This window comes from Pavona decussata, unplaced genomic scaffold (assembly GCF_977016875.1).
Source record: "Pavona decussata unplaced genomic scaffold, jaPavDecu1.1 SCAFFOLD_84, whole genome shotgun sequence".
Classification (NCBI taxonomy): Eukaryota; Metazoa; Cnidaria; class Anthozoa; order Scleractinia; family Agariciidae; genus Pavona; species Pavona decussata.
Window position 1 is genome coordinate 599,032 of NW_028145502.1, and position 19,882 is coordinate 618,913.

The 19,882-nt window shown below is 39.6% G+C and overlaps 1 protein-coding gene across 1 annotated transcript in view; it reads left to right on the plus strand.

The window, feature by feature from the left end:
- Positions 1-8,889: 8,889 nt before the first annotated feature.
- LOC146475279 (uncharacterized) overlaps positions 8,890-19,882 on the plus strand; it is a 34,575-nt gene continuing 23,582 nt past the window's right edge. Inside the window, exons 1-9 of the mRNA XM_085115654.1 lie at positions 8,890-8,997; positions 9,748-9,792; positions 10,488-10,642; positions 14,908-15,156; positions 15,727-15,882; positions 16,231-16,379; positions 17,340-17,395; positions 17,848-18,082; positions 18,827-19,091. Of these exons, the coding sequence (XP_084971780.1) occupies positions 8,952-8,997; positions 9,748-9,792; positions 10,488-10,642; positions 14,908-15,156; positions 15,727-15,882; positions 16,231-16,379; positions 17,340-17,395; positions 17,848-18,082; positions 18,827-19,091 (1,356 nt within the window). The 5' untranslated portion in view covers positions 8,890-8,951. The remainder of the gene's footprint in view (positions 8,998-9,747; positions 9,793-10,487; positions 10,643-14,907; positions 15,157-15,726; positions 15,883-16,230; positions 16,380-17,339; positions 17,396-17,847; positions 18,083-18,826; positions 19,092-19,882) is intronic.

The following is a 19,882-nucleotide window of genomic DNA, read 5'->3' on the forward strand; positions in this document are numbered from 1 at the left end:
TTTGCGATTTCTAACATGCGAAATAGGGGGGGGGGGGGGGTGGGGGGCCGGTCGGTACTTGGGCCTAGAAAATCTGACCACAGAACAGCGGGGAAATTATTAAAGAGGTGCTTAATGGAGCCAGTATTTTATGGGAACTTGTAATGGTAAGTGTCCCCTTAAATCATCACTTAATGACAGTCCTGAGCATTTCAAAAAATTTTCAAATGACCTTTAATTCCCCTCGCCAAGAAAATGTGACCAACTTCCTTTTGGACATGATCGGGCCAACGCTGCGCATAGCCTAGGCCTGTCTAATCAAAACGGAAATCAGAAGGAAAAGTTTGCCACCACCGGTAGTGAAGACAGCGTGAAATTGGATTTGTGGCGGTGCTTTTTGCGTTGTTTTGATAAGAACTTAACGCTCGTAATCCATACGATTTATAAGGCGGTGGAAACCGTATGTGGAAGTTTGGCCGCTGCTGTTGACGCCTGAATAGTGAAGGGTGCAATACATGTAGCGCCCTTAATCGCGCGCTTCATGTTTGCTAAGCTGCACGTGTGTAGTATTCGTATCTGTTGTCATTAACAGGTGCTAAGAAACGTGATGGAATTGGCGCGCGTATCAATCCATTTCGTGCGTGCGCAGAACGTAACTTCCAGCCACTTACAACCGGAAGTATTTAAGCCTTAGGGAGATGAACTAATTAAAAGTTCGGAAACCTTGAAATACATTCACGTACATAGCAATCTATCTCATTTTCAGTATCCTATGTATCCCTTAACTTGGTTACCTCTAGAATCAGCCCTCCCGAAGGTCTATCAGCGTACCAGCCAAAAATTTGTATATTTGGCAATGAGCAAAATAGAAATATTAGTCTTGAGTCTAAAGTTTATATTAAATACCTCGGTGTGCTAGTTGATAAAAATCTGTCTTGGAAGTACCATATCGATGCTATTGCCACTAAAATTAGCAAAAATGTCGGGCTAATTGCGAAGCTGCGACAGTTTGTACCTTGACAAATACTCTTGAATATTTATCAATCACTGATCGATCCTTATTTATGGTCTGGCTGCTGGGGCGAGGCATGCAAGAATTACCTAAACAAAATTGTAATTCTCCACAAAAGGAGCGCTTCGTATGATATATTTTGCTTACAGATGCGATCATACTTTTCCCTTCTTTATTGATGCTAACGGTTTACCAATAACTTTTCTTTATTACGAGTCTGTATCAAATTTAGTGCATGATATTAAAAACAATAATGCACCATTAAACATCGTACACTGAGAAAACGTCCAGCATTCATCACCATATTATACACGATCATCCATTTGTGGGGCAAGCCATTCACTCTGTTATTTTTCAAATAAATTGTTGTTGTTGTTGTTGTTGTTGTTGTTTGTTGTTGTTATCAGCTGCGTCCTAGCTATTCAATTTGTGGTAATACAAAAATATATGAAAAATATCGGAGCGGTACCTTCTTTTTGTTATGGACGAGTCTTTTCGTGAGATTTTAGAGCCCCATTCAACCGAAATGATATAGTCATAGAACACTGATACTTCCTTGGGTTTCCATTTCCTTCCTATTCGTATATGATATAACGTTTGAGGCGGTTTCTAATTTACAAGTAGGTAAGTGACCATGCAAGTAAAAAAGCTAGAGAGTCAGCGTTTTTCCTCTTTGTTTTTAATTTTTCATCACTGGTTACAGCATGAAACTTAATTTGAGATCTTTTACCGAGATTGTATTTACAGAAGGGATAGCAAAGTTAAAATATGTTGTTTTTTAAAAGTGCATCGTCATTTGTTGAAGTGGAATTAGACAAAAATAACACGAGTATATGGTGTACAAACGGATATGCACGCACGCACGCAATCTTTGAAGTTGGAAAACTTATGACACTTCCGGTTCCCTGAGCACTATTACCACCCATATCATGAACACATGTAACCTGCAGCGACAGCAAGCCTGCTCCCAAATCCAGATCCCTATCCAAAGGACACTATGTAACCGTCGTTGATTTTTAATGGAGTTGTCCTTATTTGGTGGCCTGTGTGGTCAGATATCCCTGATACGTAAGGCGAAAGGTTCATGGCTAGCCGGCCAAACCTCAATTTTCATCTCTCAAGCCCGGGTTCTCAAGTTTCATATCGGATGTTTGTAAGAATTGATTCTAAGAGCTGTAGCTAAGATAATTTAGTACGCACATTATGAATCTTCAAGTCTTGACGTGAAGGTAAACAGAAGTACAACAGATCATGCATGTCTTCAGAGGTTACGTAATTGACAGTGGAACAAATTTAATCAGGGATGCCGCTGCTGCATTTTATTATGATTACCGTGTAAATTCGGAAATTTCGCGCGGCTCTTGAATAATCCCCGCATGTAAGATCAGAAATACAAATGAGCGCTGATCTCCAAAAGCGCCACACCTCTCAGCAACACCAGGGCCAGGGACGCTTATTTGAGGCACTTGACCTCAGAGTAGCGCGCGCTTACACTCAGTTTTTTTTTTTATAAGAACGTCTAATTTTGGAGCTAAGGCTGAACGTTCTTATATTTTTTTGCGATTTGAGGCTGAAAATGTTCTTTAGATGTTCTTAAATTACATGGTATACACTTCATGTATTTAAGTAAATCGATGCGGCCAGGAAACTTATCAAAGTGCATCGCCTGCTGAGATATGGTATCAAGAACTGCTGATTATGACAAACCGAGATCGGTCACCATTGTTAATGTTATACAAAACATGCCCTTAAGATTTTGGTTAATTTACATTTGTTACCTTGATTTTCTATACAGATTGGCAAAATAAAAAAGTTCTTTATCGACTCTCAGCCTGAGGAAAGTTTTTAATACGTTCTTAAAATTTTGGTTAATCTCAGCCTCGACGTTCTTATAAAAAAGGTTCTTATAAAAAAAAAACAGAATGTATTAGAAGATGCTAAAGGTAGCAATGTACAACGATACGCGGTTGGATTTTCAACCAACTGTATCGGAGACGGTGTTATTGGAAAACTGAGTCTGCTGTTGTTGGGTTTTTGTTTAGACAAAAGAGGAGTAGACATGCTTTATTAAGTACATACATACAATCTTTATTTATGCACAATGAAATTTCAAAGCTAATAGCTTGTGAGGTCGTGTACGAGCAAAAAGGATTGAAAATTAAGGTAAATGAGTTATGCGCCTCATTCAAATACGCACCGCACAAATAGGTTGAAAGAAGCGTGGCGGACCTTTTCCATGACAGTAAGGTACTTACTTGCCTCGCACGAATTGTTAACCTTCTTCCTCAGCTATGTGATGCGCATGCTTAACCGCCCGGTTATCTCCTAGAGCCTAGTGTCCGCCGGATTTTCTGAGAGGCACCTTTTAGTTTTTCGCATTTATTTGCGCCTGTAATTTTGCGACTACCAACCATTACGTTGTGCTGAAAATGTACGCAAAGGTCACTTAAGGATTTAAACTACTCAGACTCAGAAAACAAGTCTTGTTTAAAGGCCAAAGCTTCTCAGAAAAGAGAACAAACAAAATCCCAACCTGGGTGGTATTACAACAAAGTGCTCCACTTTATTTAGTCTTCTACTATTCAGAGAAAACGTTGGTTATGAAGAAACAAGTTAAAAACTAGACAAGAGATGGCTACATTTCTTGACTTATTTTATTGACTTATTTTATTACTGGGTTTCCTTTACAAAAGAAAACAATTAAAAATACGGCTTCTTTCGGACTAACAATCATTTTGGTAATACTTGTAAGTTTGTCATACCGAAAAGCAATTGAAGTGCCACCTTGTAATGCAAAATAAACTGGGTAGCTTGCAGAGGCTTGGAACAATCACATTTGGGGTTCAGCATACACAGCCGAGCGGTGACAGACTCAAACGGTTAGGCTTCCTTTTGCACGTTGAGTTTGTTGGTTCTCGTCCCTGCTCCAAGGGTTTTTCTCCGAGTACTCCGGTTTTCCGTCTCCCCACAACAACTAACAGTAAGACTTGGAAACGGTGGACGAATAGCCACTCTGTGGATGGGTCATTTTCCATTAAGAATTACCGTGTTCAGTATAATAGGTCAGGAAAGTCCTGCTCCACATTCCAAATGGTCACATTTTAGGAAGGCTAACAGCACATGCGGTTTTTAGGGCTTAAAATTTACATCACGGTTATTCGCTGACAAAGAAAAAAAAATAGGGGTAAGCTAATTAGATCACTCCATGATTCCTTTAGGTCCAACGTTTGTGATTCACACTTTGCTCAAGAAAGTTTTTTCAATCGAGTGTATAACGCAACTGAATGATAGCCAGTCTCCATTCTAAGAAATTGGTGATAAACCCTAGCGCGTATGCCAATCCGTGGCCTTGAGTAACAAATTAGAGCGCGAAAATCAAGATCGACTGGTTTGGTGTATACGAAAACCCCAGGGGTATGCTTTATGAACTGTTTGTGTCACAAATAAGATGTAGATTCTCTCCGTGCTTGCCTATTTATTTTCAACAGATTGTACACAGATTTGAGCCGTCATTTGCCGCAAAATGAATCAACTTAGTTTTGAAAGTGAAGATTATATAATAAGTTGTTCACGGTTTGGGACTTCCCAGTAGACGTGCACCTTTCAGAAGCTTTCACTGGACCCTGATAACTTGCAGCTGCATTGTTTTTTTTGTAGGGTTTGGAGCATTGTTCTGTTGTTCGTTCTTAAATTGTTCTCTCGACCAACCATGTACGTAGGACATTGGAAATGGTGCAGGTCGCCGACTTCCCCCTAGTAGCTTGGGCAGTCTTGGCTATATTAATCCGCGCTGGTGCATTCCACTCTCCTCTTTCCCATGAAAATCCTACGAAAATTGCATTAATCATCGTGTACACACGAACTAAAAGAAATTAACATGTACCACACAAATATATACTAACCTTCCCCGCCCTCCGGTATAGCATTTGTTGTTCACCTCACGGCATTTTTCCAGATTTCGCGCGCGTTTTCTTTCGTCCTATGAACAACTGTTAAATATAGAAATCTGAAAAAGGGAGGCCGCCAGCCGTCCCTCCGGATGTGAAAAAATCATTTAACCGATTACACGATCTGCGCTAGGTAATGGAGAATAGAAATGGAACACTTTTGACGCTCATCAGGAGCCAGTGACCATGACCTTCGCATGAGTACTTCCGAAACTATTCAGCAATGATGGTGGCAATCACGGAGCCAGCTCGTGATCTTTTGAAATTACAAAATTTTTCGATCTGTCTCCTAAAATAAGCCTTTTTTTGCTGAGATAGAAATCTTACTGTTCAAATTAACAGGCTGAGTGGTCAATTCTGCCAGTCTGTTCACAGTTTTAATCCCTCTAATAGATCAGGATTATCGCTGTGTGTGTTATTCTGAACTCTTTAATATGTGGAAAAAACAAGCTTTATATTTGAGAGCACTGAAGAAAAACCCTAAAAATAACCATCCAGGCATATTCTTGTTTTAATCAACAAAATATGCATGAGTATTTCGTTGCTTTTTCAGAGAAGTTCATAGGTCATAGGAGAATTGATATTATTTGTTGTGATCATGTTCTGAAAAAAAAAAATGTTCTGGTGTGGCAGTGAACATGCCTTCAATATCACTTCTTTTTTAGTTAATTTTTGTACTAAAAAAGCAGATGTCAGCATTTTTTAAGGTGTTTTGTACGGTATATCAAATCTAGAAAGGATTTGTCTCGCCGTCCAACACTTCAAGGAACGATATTACATCTGACACATTTACCCCTGGGGGAAGACTGACCCCACGGAACAAAGGTGCACCGCCGATAACACAGACACACCCCTATTTTTCAGACGAAAAGTTAAGAATTTTGAGCGTTATTTCAGACCATGCTTCTGTGGACCAATCCTGAAAGTTTTCTTTCATTTATCGTGTAAAAGGAAAAAACATATTTCCCTTTTCAGACCAGTAAGCGAAACATACCCATTTTTCAGTCCAGTGACAAACAAAATCATGTTTTAGTCCAAAACCGCAGCGCACTACTCCACCCATTTGGGGCTGCATCTGGGAGTAATCCCTCCGCTCGGAACTCAATAAACTTCCCAAAAAAGATTGGTAAGACTCAAATAAGCCGCAATTACAAATGCCTCTTCTTCGCTCTCGACCGCTTTACGTTTCCCTGTACCCATTTGATGCCTAAAAGCAAAATCAAACTCGTACCCGTCTTATTTCAGTGAACAGATTCGATTTTTAAATTTTATTCGAGACTTTTCTTGGGTATCATGAAAATAAATGGTACAAAATGGAATATCATATTCAGTAAAAACTGGTATTATGTCTGTCTCACCGGAAACAACATCGTCAAGCAAGTTTTCAAAAACGGATTGTGAAAAAAAAAATTCCTTGTGGTCAATACAGTCATTAATACAACCGCAAACTTAAAACGAACTGCTTAGACAGTAAAAGGGTTAAATGAGCTGCTGAAAGCCATTAAAATGAAACACACATCGGACGCTTATCTTTTTTTATTGATCCCAAAATGATCCACTCAGTATGAAACTGCGTTGAATTGGAAATTTGTTAGATTTTCAGTAACTGTGCTAGTAACATAAGATAATAAGGAAAGAGAGAGAAAGACCGGTGACGCAACTAAATACTGCTCAAAGTACTCATCTTTAACCACTTTGTACAATTGCCAAAGACTAATATTATCACCTGCATATTAAATGAACAGTACCTGGGGAACACAAGTAGAACCATGCACAGAAAGCTACTTCTCAGTAGCTTTCATTTTTAATGACCACGCTCTAGGATTTCATCCCTAAAATCAAAAGTTAGAACCACCTCGTGCAGTAAAATAACCAGTACCACAGGAAAGTACTGCTCATTAGCTTTGATTGAATGGTCACGATGGATTTCAGTCGGTACATGAAAGTTCTGGCTCAGTAGCTTTCACGTGGATGGTCACACCTTAGGATTTCATCCAGACACTCTAAAATTAGCACCACCTTGAATTGTAGAGCAAAATAGAGTATGGAGTGATCACGCTTAAGGATTTCACCCACAGACTCAAAATGTAGAACTACCTTGCACAGCATAATGAACAGTATTACAAGAAAGTCCTCCTCTGTTGCTTTCATTTGAGTGATCCACTGCCGGACTAAGACGTAATAATCAATTTCCCCATCCAGGAGGGATGGAGGAGTTTTATGTAAGTTATCACTGGCTTAAAGGCGAATAAAAACATTTCGAAAGTTTTTAGTCATAACAAGAGGAAATCAGCAGACAGTAAGCTCATAATCACAAGCATTTCCGGGCTGATGGACCCCTTCACCTTTCGAGGTTAATTCTCTGCTCGTGACTCTGTGTTTTTAGCGGGCAGAACTATTGGGAAAAACAGTTGATTTAATGAAACGCTAGAGCGTAAACTGTCAAAACCATTGAGTGGTATTTGCTTCTGGAAGTGAAAGTTGGGACTTTACTTATAAATTAGGGGTGGGTCATGATGACGTAGAGCACGATGTGCCGTGTTAGACCACCACGGCGTAATAGTTGTTCCTGTACAATTTTTTAGCAAACGAATTTCCTGCCTACTCTCGTGAGCGTGCGCAATATTTTCCGTTTGTTTTTGGGCAACTGGCACGCAATAAAACAAAAACTTCTGGAGTTTATCGCCTGCTATCATCATCTGCGAAAGTTTGAAAGGAAAAGTGTTAAGTCAGTCAACGGGATGGGATAGTTTCCGGGGGGGGGGGGGGAGGAGGAGGTTAGCACGGTGTGTATTTCGTTTAACTCTCAATTTTTCCCTGGCTGAAAACAGCTTTTCTCTCTTGATCCAATCATACATTTCTAGGACATAACACCATTTATCTCTAAAGTAACTTCTAACTTTTCAACTACCAAGTTTACTATTGAAACAGGATGGGGAATTGCGTTCTTTCTCCTCACTTTCGAACACGGGAAAGCTTAGACCGATTGAAGTACCCCCCTTGCTTTAGTATCTCAAAGCCACGCTGGGAAACATCCCGGGTAGTGCATTGTTTTTCTTGACAAAAAGCTAACAGAACGCAGTGTTTAATTTTGCCGTCTCATGCGAGCTTTTATTAGCGTTGCGCAAGCATTTCTCTTTATTGTACGATTATACCATAAGCACCAACAAGCTTTTTTCAACAACGTTGAAAACAACTTTTCAGACAAGCGGGGCGCATATAGATTAAAAGTTTGTTAGTTTATTAGCTTTACTGAATTATGCTGAGATAAGATCATTCATGTGCAGTTCCATATTTTTTTTTCTCGCGGTGAAGCTCATATTACGCCAAGTATTACGTCAAGACAAGAAAATAACCACAAAAGTCACAAACAGCTGACCTCGGTGCATTTTATCCAATTTATTTCGCTGCGTGATAACCCTATAAACTTTCAGGAATCGGTGATCTTTGTACCAGTATGAAGAAAAAAAACGTCTCCGACTTACTTGAACAAGCTGCAAAGTGTCTCTTTACAAAACGAAACTAAAATTCTGTACAAATTGTACATTTTACTAATGGTTTGTAGAGACATAAGATTCCTTCTGTGATGGCCTTGCTAGGACATACCTTTTTGTGGTCACGGCTTCTGATTGACTGATACCGTGTTCCGCGCGTAGATCCTCAATGCAAAGTTGTCCTTTTGGACTCTTGTTAATGACATATGTCAGTCAATTAGTCTTTTTACAACGTTATCGGAAAAAAATAATAACGCTTTTCTAATTGGTTCTTGTCGAAGTACACTTAGATATAAGTCGTATATCGCCGTCTATGATTGGTCAGCAATTGTTTATTTATTCTAATCTTATGTCCGATTGGCCAATTCTCTTGTTTCTCTCATTCGGTCGTCTGTCATTTCAGCCGGTTTATCTTGACCCTTTGTTCTCTCAGGGGGCCAGGAGTGGCTGCCCCAATCTGTAGAAAAAGATCTATTCTGTCATTTGCATTCTAGTCGCCCCTTGGATCTTCAACGCGAAATGAGATCCTTAATTTTCGTGTTGTTGGCCACTGGAGTCATTGCGGGTATGTATCCCTAAAGTCGGTTTTTAAAAGCTGGTTTTTGAAACAAAATCAGTATTTTCACACAATGAACGAAGTACGGCTGACTCAATTGTGATTAGCTTGCCAAAAAATTCTTACCGCCTGTGATCGAATTGCTGCAAATTTTCCGCTTGTGCCACTGCTAGTTCTGTTGCTGTTGTCTCTTTGCGAGTTAACCTCGATCTTGATTTGAAAAGAGCGCCTCTTCAATTTGTTAACAAAGTGCCAACATCTAGAATATACAAAGACTTGTTCAACTGGACTTCGTTGATTTACACGAACAGAGTTCGCTGGCTGGCCGTGGAATCCAAACCGAAAAATTACGATTCATAAGTTCACTTTAGCCTTTCTACTTCTCAATGGACAGGCGCTGGACAGATGGAAAATTAGGGACCTTCCTCTGAGAGTGTTATCGTTGTTTGGAAGACCCTGTTCGCCTGACAGCTGTAGAAGTCGTTTCTGAGTGTGCTAGTGCCCGAGGCTTGGATTATACAGTCTCCGAAACGACTCCTACACCGAGCAATGTTCGCCGTTTGTGTGCAGTTATCACGGTTAACAAAATAGCTGCAGTCGATTCAATGAGAATCTTTTGCGCGATCGTCCATGCAATACGGTGTTATCTCGGGTTTGATCTTGTTTGCAGCTTGTAGTGTTTCATTGTTCATTGTTCTTTATTATGTCATAGACCATTGCCATGTTACTAATCGTACATTTTACTTATTTTCCTCCCAGCGCCGTTGTCCCTGGAAAGAGAGAGAACGCCGCGATGTGATACAAGTATGTACTGTGCTCGTTTCTGAGGTTATTTCTCGATTGTGCCGTCATGATGTAATATTTATTTTGATGTTCTTTTTATTGGGGTATGGGGGGATTTTCGGTATCTTCGCCTAAGATTTGTTCTCTTGAACTACAACATATATTATCCATTCCTTGAGACCCAGTTCTCTTGTATTTTAACAATTCTGCTATAATTCGGATAGTGACAAAATCTTCGGCTGTGAGGAAATTTTTACCGGAAATTTGAACTCCCTTAGAAAAACATAATTTTATTGGCGAGTTTCCATATGATAAATTATCGCTTTTTTTTCCCAGGGAGAAATAATCTTGCTCGTCCCTTGATTTATTTACATATGAAATTCGCTCTGGTATTGAAAATGGGTCTCGGATAAATTTTGTCAGCTTTGCGTTTTTGTTACACAAGTGCATGTCACGAGTTTGAAAATCACTTCGCGATATCCCCCTGCTGGAACAAATTCCGGAAACTTCCTACCTCAAATTTCCCGGGGACTTGTTGACAACGTCTAGCCCTGCATGCACACTTCAAAATGTAGTGCGGTGATTGGTTAAAAGCACGCGGGGCCCACGCGTGCGACAATAATAAAGCACGTCACGGGACACGTGGCTAGTGTGACTTGCGTGTGCATTTCCTTTATTTTCGATCTCACTTTTGTTTTCTGTTTTTGTCCTCCTAGAGACAAACAGATTTCACCATTTAAAAGAGTTTCCGTACAACTATGAAGGAGAGACAGTCAGTAGTTTAGCCGGAGCTTCTTCAGCTCGATCCGGGCTGAAAATCCGCGCGAGATGTGTCATCAAGGCTGTTGCACCATGTGAACATGTCTTGAAGGTATTAAACAAACAAATGACGTGTTTTTATTTCATTTCAAGTTGTTGTTTTTTTCTGTAGTCGAAACCAAAATCACCAAAACCTCATAACAAGACCACCCAACTCGATTGCTTTTGATTTTTTTTCTGGCATGACTGAAAATATTCTATTTGCCGGGTGGTCCAGTTATAAACAAAAGAACACAATTTGTCATCTTGCGCAATTTTGTTTTTCGCTCCCTTAACTTTCGAGTTTACATAAAACAAGTTTTTCACGTTCATATTCAGGGCATTTCTATTAGCTTTGCTGATATAACTAGCATTCTGTTTGGTTGACGCTCGTATTTTGGTAAAGGTTTATTGAAACACCACAACAAAAACCAAAACGGTCTTGAAATCAGGTGGAACCACTCTGTTGAAGCTAAGGAAATCATTGAGACTGTTTCCGGGCAACAGTTTGAGAAAGACAAACAAGTATTAGTTTCCCAAAACCTGTTTAATCCCGATTAGTTAAAGCTTGCTTCACTCAGTTTTGAAACTGTCTCGACTTGTTTTCAGATCATGTTTTATAGCTTTTTGAAGGATGCCAGGCCTTTTGTTGGATTATAAACGCCAAAAGCCTGTGTTCTATTTTTAGACGTTTTGTAAAGCACAATCGATATATATCGAACATTTAAATGGAAATTGCGCTGTATAAGGGTTGTATGTTGTATTGTATTGTATTTTTAGTTCTACCCAGTAGTTCCCGCCCATCTGCCTCCCATGTTCCTCCCCTGTTCATCCCATGTCCTGCCCAGGCATGCGCCATGCCAGTCCACACCTTCCCATCTCCCATGTTGTTCCCTCAACTAACATCAAGGGAGACAGAGCTTAACCCACACACAGACCTTAACTCTCTTGGAAAGTCATTCCATTTATGTGATGTGTTAGCAAAACAATTTATCTACCTTTGTCAAGTGGCTTTAGTTCAGTTTTTTTTACTGTACGTGACTGAATTGAATTGGTTCACGGGAAAGGTTTCTCAATGACCACAAAATATTTGCGTTCATGTTCCTCAATAACCTTTACCTTCGCCTTTGCCAGCCCACCTAAACGTAAGGTTTCTAACTTGGGAGCTAAAAGTACAAAGTCCCCGGAAGGCTTTCTACAGCTTGTCCCATTCTTGTTTTGTAATCTGTTATGGAATGTCACAGGATACTTTCGGTATACAAGTAAATAAAAATCAATTTACTTTCATTCTAAAAAGTTCCAAAGTTCATATGTGATGACTTCGGGAAATTTCGGCCAATTTCGTACTGCACAGCACCACAGTAATGTATCTCTTGAAGTATCTGAACGACTGCAGTAAAAGATTTAATCCATAGACACCGCCGAAAATTAAAACTGCATTACGTAAGTCAATATGGTTTTCTCCTTGAAAAGAAAATCCTATGGGCTTTTGATAAGTTTATTATTGAACCATTGTTCTCTAGATAAAAAAAAAATCTGTTTACGAATATGGTTTCGTATTGCATGTAATAATCAGCGCTCAGGAAGTTCATTCTCAAAAGCTGCTTTTTTCGCACGAATATTTAACTCAATTTCAAGTCTAAAATTGAATATTAGAGCGTGAAATTGAATCTTCGGTTTACAGTTATAAGCTCACTCAGTCACTGGTGAAGGGAAACTTCTGGATGAGGTCACGAAACAAAGCGCTAGTCCAAAGTCCTATGCTATGAAGGGTGGAAGTAAACACATTACGGGCTTAGCCTTTAGCAAGATAATAGCCATTGAGACTCAAATGCCGCCCTACGTTTTGATTCAAAAGTGAACTGCGACTTTAATACAACCCGTGAACTGAGTTTCTTTGAAGATTCCCCTTTCGAGATTTTTCCTGCGAAAACAGCAAGCATTTCAGCGGACTTCCGCAGCAGGATAACTTTCCCTCACTTCCGGTGTCGGCTAAGAAAGCATTAGCTGTGAAAAGCCTGTTGTGTTTATCTCCAATTTCTGGGTCAAGGGTGGTAAGGATTGCGTGGTTTTATCCTCCAAAATGGCGCATTTGAATTTCCAAAACAGCTGTCTTTCTGGAGCCGTATACGTACGTATTCATCATCAAAACGAAAATAAAAGACTGCAAAAGCAAAGGAAAAGAAGTTTGTTTTTCTTGAAGACTTAAAGAAACCGAAAGCAAAGCGTGGATTTTCGCGTACGAACCTCACGGGCCAACGCAAAAAATATGAAGTTTTGCAAAGAAGGGAAAATTTTTTTTGCGTTTTCACCACGTATTATCAGTTTCGTAGAAGCTAATTACAAATTTCGTCTTTTTCATATTGCATAAGAACACAAGAAAATTGCTTCTTAGCAGCCTTCGTGTAACGGCCACGCGAGTTTAGGATTTTATTTACAGACGCAAAACATGCATTAGAGCGAAGCCAGGAAGTACGCATCTTCCTGCATATTCAAACAAAAAAAAAAAGGCATGATTTTGTTTATTTAACCTGACAATGTCCTTGTTAACGTTTTTTTTATACGTATTGATCTAGTATAGTAGACCACCTCAAAGAGCAATTTTTTATTTATTCTTTTTTGTGCGTAAATTCGGGTTAAATTACATAAAGGGGAAAAAAGTATTAATCGGTGTTCATCAGCTGTTGTGTTGCGCTTTCCAGTTTTTGAAAACCTCAGTGAACAGGGGAACATTGTTGCGGAGAAATAATGTCCAAAACGTTTGAGCATTTTGTGTGCAGATGTCTAGCTGGGGAAGCGAAACTTTTAACAAAATCAGAAACGTTGCTTGGTTCTTAGAAACATTTCGTTTCGCAACAAAATAGTAAAAATAATGCTATTCATAACTGTTACAATGTTGCGGCACTTTTTAGAAGCTAGAGGGTTAAGTGTTCAACGAGTTATTTGACCGTGTCGCGCTAAAATATAATTTAATGAATATCGGTCCCTTTGCTTTCATTTTCTGTAAAATTAGAACCTTTTACAATTACCCTGGAGGCAGACGGATTCCAGGAACACTACACCTAAATATTCTCTTTTCATTCATACCTGCCCAAAATAGCAGTCAGTATGGGATACGTCTCTTATTTCTAACACGGAGGCCCGGAACGCTAACATCCTATGAAATTAATCATTGGTATCAATGGAAAAGAAAGAAAAATATCTTTCCATGCACATTTTAAGTCAATTTACAACTCGAATTGGGGAGCTGTAACCTTGAACGCTTAGGACGTGGAAAAGATCTTTCGAAAATAATTTTGCATGACCCGTCTGGATATCTACGTGCATGCTTGTTACCCACTGGGTCAAGCGGTTTCCAGTGGTTAATTGATGGTGCTGAAAGATGTTGCAGTTAGCGGATATCCCATGACGCACAGAAAATCGTAGCCTCTCTTGCTCTACGTGTCATGTAACTTGGGAAGTTCAACTTTTTAGAGAAAAACATGTTTTTATTTTTTGCTTAGGACCAAAGCGTTTAGTATCTCAAGCTCGACGACTGTTTATGTTACCTTTTTCCTAATTACATACGCTATTAATGTCTCGTAATATGAGCATTAGGACAACCATTACGTAATATCGAAATTACAAGGATATATATCGAGAAAATGGTTTCCTGTTTGAAGGCAAAAACTTCGAACGATTCGTGGTTAAAAATTGCGTACCTGAAGTCCTTTGCGTGTTTTCTAGCTAAAAGGAAATTCAGATTATGCTAGTACTTCCAACCTACACCCCTCCTTCCACCCTCTTCTCTCCTCCATGTTAATGTAACACGATTCCCATCTCATTTTGGGTGGGCACAAATTGCTGTTTGATCCTTTTCTTTTCAACTTGGAATCTAGCAATTTCCACATCTTGTCAAGAAAAGAGAGAATTCTTCCCGCCATAGTTGGTATTTCATACAATCCCGTGTCCCGCTTCGATCCCGGATCCCGCCAACCTATGTTAGTGTTCTCAACGTCACGATACTGATGTGAGTTCATTGATCTCTAAACAGTGTTCACGCCTTGACAAACAAATTTTACTCTTTGTGTCCAGTTATCCTGTTAGAAACTCTTTCATGAACCCTTTAAGCCATAACAGTGATCAGCATGAAATTTCTCCTTGTGTATCAATGTTTATTCAATCCCTGAGGTCAAGAGAATTAAGGATATAATCACCCAAAGTGAACTATTTTGATATTGTAATGACTTTTCGCCGGTACTTTTATAAGAATAGTGTAGGGACAAGATAGGAGAATTTGTTCTATGATATCAGGGGTTAAAGGGTTAATTCTCTATCTGCTTTGTTTGTTCTTTACAGCTCGACACAGTTGAGCTCTGGGAAGCCCAGAGCAAGAACCCAGGTCCCTTGAGATATGCTATATCTCAGGGATCACCAGCTTTTGCTGAAGAGCTTGAAGCTCAAGATCTTGTATTTAGAACTGACCGAGGTCGCATCACCGAGATCCTCGCACATCCAGAGGAGCCTTCTCATGTCTTGAACATCAAGAGGGGTATCCTAAGTGCGCTGCAAGTGCAGTTTGTTGATAAGCGTGCCATCTTGGAGGAGGTGAGAGATTTGACTTGATAACAGCACACTTAGGGATTCTAACAAGTTAGAACTGCCTTTGTAATTTAATGTTCACTCTGCGGATCCAAAAGATAGAAGCACATTGCACAACATATAAACAGATCTAGAGAAAAGTACTGCTCGATAGCTTTCATCTGAATGATTTAATTCAGTAGTTGAGACAATCTTATGCGACATTATTACACATACCCACAGAAAAATAGTTCTTCGTAACGTTCATTTGAACGGCTCACACTTTTGGATTTCATCCACAGACTCAAAATTTGGAGAAGATTTATCTTAACTACAATATTGTTGCTGTGGAGGGTTTCTAAACATCATAACTTGGAAACTCTCACTTCCGCAGACAAGCGGTCCCAAAATTTTAAAGATTTTAGCAGTCACAACCATATTTAACAGGTCACGTGAATGAAGAGTTCAAACCAAAATAACTGGAGGAGGTTCTATTGAAAAGGATCGTAGGAAAGTTGTGCTCAATTAAACTATAGCTTTTTGTCTTGTCTACGTAGAAATCATATCTTAACTTAGTTCCCTGTTCTTGATTAATAGGATGATGTTGTTGGCAAATGCAAGGCCCATTATGAGATCAAATCTCGCCACCTCAGCGGTCGCCCCAAAGTTATCTACAAGACACGAAACTTGACGGAATGTACCGACCGAGCACAGACTGACATCGGAATCCACGTGCATTCCTACGAAGAGAAGGTATGATAGCAAAACAAAGGCGGAAAATATTCTGAAGTCTTCGGAGAATCTTCGGAAATTCCTGGGTCATCCGAATAGCCTTCGTTTCAATGTGAACATTATTCTTCAAAATTCAGAATTCTAACTGAACATTTTTGGGAATCTTCTGTAACTTTCGTAGAACTTCGACGATGAACATAGATTGGGCATGGAATTCGGAATTCTTCGTTAATTCCAAAAGCTTTCTATTAAAATTTGTTGGTTAGTGCTTGATCCGAACATCAAACTCTGTGAACTAACTTTAAAAAGAAATGTATGGCAGTCGGTCAGGAGAATTAACATTCAGATCATTCACTTTTTTCTTCCCAGCCACTAAGCCTGCTGAATTCCCACAGTTCTTGCAAAGTGTACCTGACTGCAAAGACGCGCACACAGAAGGTAGTGTGCGAGGAACAGCATCTCTTCAGACCTTTCTCAGCGGGATATAAGAACGCATCTGGAGCCATCACCACTACAAGGTATGCGTTTAGACCGGGACAGTCCTCAAAGCTTTTTGCTTGGCAAAAAGGAACAGTACCACCAGAGCGCATAGCTCAATGTCGATCATTTAAGCGTGTTCACAGTTTAGCGTTTTATGTACAGCGGCAAAAGTTGGAAGCACCTTGTACAGCAGAATACATAGTATGAAAGTACTGCTCAGTAGCTTTCATTTGAATGGTCACACTTTAGGATTCCACCCACAGACTCAAATGTTACAATCACCTTGTACAGCATAATAAACAGCACCACAGAAAAGTACTGCTCAGTAGCTTTCATTTGAATGGTCATGCTTCAATATTTCTTTCACAGATTCAAAAGTTAGATCCACCTTGTGCAACATAATTAATAGTACCACAGGGAAATACTGCTCATTTGAATGGTCATACTTTAGGATTTCATCTACACATAAAATCACCTTCTTCAATATAGTAATAACAGTACCACAGGAAAAGAAATGCTCATCAGCTATATTCGAATGGTCATTCTTGACGATTTCTTCCACAGACTCAAAAGTTAGAACCACTTATCCAGCGTAATAAACGGCACCACAGGAAAGAGCTGATTCAGTGGTTTAATGTGGGATTTCATTCGCAGACCCATATGGCAAAACCACCAGAGAATAAAACATAACACAGCAACAGAAAAGTGTCGCACTTCCGCATTTCATTCATAGACTCGAACGTTAGATCTACACGTTAAAAGTTAATCGCAAAATTTTCGCGCCATTCACTGGATTGATAGCTGCTGGACGTGCACACAAAAAGTTATCAAGGTACTTACCGACCTCGTAAAAACGATCTTTTGTGCTTGGAAAGAATACCAGCAAAGTAGCTGTCAACTTCGAAACGGGAGTTCCATTTATTAAAAACTTAGCTATAGCATATGTGTAATAAGTCTATTTTTCCAAGCATTCATTCGTGTTCAATTATTAATTTTAGGCAGGTGCTGGATTTGCAGTCTATCAAGCATGTTCAACCTGAACGAGTAGCTGTTGGTATGTAGCTTAATTCACCTCCTAAGAAAACTAGGGAGTTTCAATAGCGAGAACGGCACAAAACAATAGGATGTAATGACAAAAAACAAAGGGCCTACACGTACGTTATAAATTTTAGCAAATTTCTTCGCCGTCTTCGGCAAACAACCGACAACTTCAAGATTTTGTGAAGAACGTGGGAACATAACGGTAAATTTTTCACTTTGTCTTCACTTGAACGAGTTCTGTTACTGGATAGTTCGGCCATATTGTAAAAGTTGAAAGAATCAGGATAATCAAACTTATATTTTCAAGTGACGTTTTCGTCGACTTATCGCTCTTTAAAGTCTGTTGTTGTTGTGGTCGAGGGACTCGGTGCTTTTTCGAGGTTGACGCTTTTAAGATATTGCTTCAACTTTCGTTCGAATGTTACAAAAACGCTCTCGTAATAAACATTTGCGTTTGTTTTTCAGGGGGATTTCGTTCTGTTTCATTGAAGTACGCTCATGCTGTGCCACAGTCAAACCAGGAAGGTATCAGGGACGCGTTCTACCTCGTCCTCCGGCTGAGCCAAGACTCGCGTAAAAGCACCAAGCCAGACTCAGCTCAGCACTTCTCTGATCTCGTGTTCAGCATCCGTAGGTTAAACACCCCAGCTATGGAGACCCTTTGGCAGAAAGTACACCAAGAGGAGGATGAAAAGATGCAGTAAGTATACTACAAAATATGAGAAATCGCATGATCTGATTGATTCTCATAAAACGCTGCTGTTGAGCTACAGCGGGCTCGCTTCTTGCGTTGCGAATTTTCTGAAGGAAATACAAGACATAAATATGAAGTGGAAAGTCCGAGATAATGAACGGTCTCTGTAAAAAGAAGAAACTACGAATCACTGCTTGATATCTGGATCAGAAAAACGCCGAAGAATAACAAACAAAAGCGACTGCAAGGTTTAAGAAGATTAACGGATTCAATAGACTTTTAAACCTCTCGCGATGCGGTCTAAAAAAGCTCATAAAAAGCTCGCTCTGCTCGCCAAACTCGCGAGGTCGACTTGTAGCAAGTCTACGGATTCTTTCTGTTTTCTCTTAGTGAACTTATCTCATAGTTTCGTAACACTAGAACTTATAATTCCTTTTGTTTTTGGATGGACAGAAATGGTATTTACAGTGAAATGGAGCCGATATTTTTTTTTTCGCAAAAAGTATAATAGCTTGGAAATTCGGAAGATAAAATTCGGTTATCTAAAATTTTCTGTTAAAAATTCCGAACAGATCAAACTGCGTTGTAGACCTTGCAAAGACCTTAAAACAATTTGGGAAATAACAACAACAACAACAACAACAAACCCCGGGATTTTAGGTAATTTGCTTAATTTTCTCCATTAGGTGTCGCTATGATAGGAGGTGCTCAACGTAGTTTGCTTATCTTGTTCACAATTTCTTTTTTTAGTGAGTACTTTTACGATGCCCTGCCTCACTGCGGCACTGGTGGATGCGCTAAAGTGATGAGTCATGCTATTAAGAACAAATTGGTCAGCCATGAACGCGGTAACATGTTCTTAGCCGGCCTGGCCTTGGCGGCAAATCCATCAAAGGAGACGATTGCGCATGTGTTAGAGCTCTGCGAGGAGAACCCAGGAAGAACAGCCATGTTGACTCTCGGAACACTCATCCATAAGGTCTGCGAGAGCAGCCCTCGTCAGTGTGATGGCAAGGTTAGTGTACGATAATTCAAGATTTACAAGTTTCATTAGAGTGCCAAAGTACAAGAAATTATTTCAACCCGGCAATTGCTTTATAGTTAAAGGGGAAGTGTCATGGGGTTTTGATATCTTTTATTGAAAATGATGAAATAAGACCTTCAATCACCTTGCCAAATAATTCTAGAATGACGAGAGGAACGAAATCAACTCAATTCTTAAAAGAAACAACTTGTGATCTGTTCTAGCGCATTTTGGAAACAAAAATGCGAGAACTTGAAAAACATAGCCTAATATTTTTCAAGTTTCAATCCAAACCAGCCTGCTCTGTCTCTGGCCAGAAGCACTAATCGACAGTTTTATTGCACTGGGGTGATAATTTTTAACAAACTTGACAATTATTTTGTTGTTTCTGCTGACAGTCAAACATTTTGGGTTTTGAAATGACAGCAAGTTTTCGTGATACTGCCCCTTTAAAGTCTTAAACATTCACCCTTGATGTGCAAGTAAATTCTCCTAACTAATACCGTAATTGTTATATGTAGGTCAGTAAGGAGAATATACATGACAATATTGGGGCTATAAGGGGTTGCCGCCCATAAGCTCCCAACAGCTTGTGGGTGTAAATTGCAACCTTAAAGTTCACAATCAACGGAGTCGAGTAGCAAGTAACGGATGCCCACGTTCGGGGCATTGATGAAAATTCCCAAATAAATTGGCAAAATATTTAAAAACAAACTATTCAACGCATAAGAACTACTCGAGATCTTCAGTTGCATGGTCATACTGCGGGATTTCTTCTACAG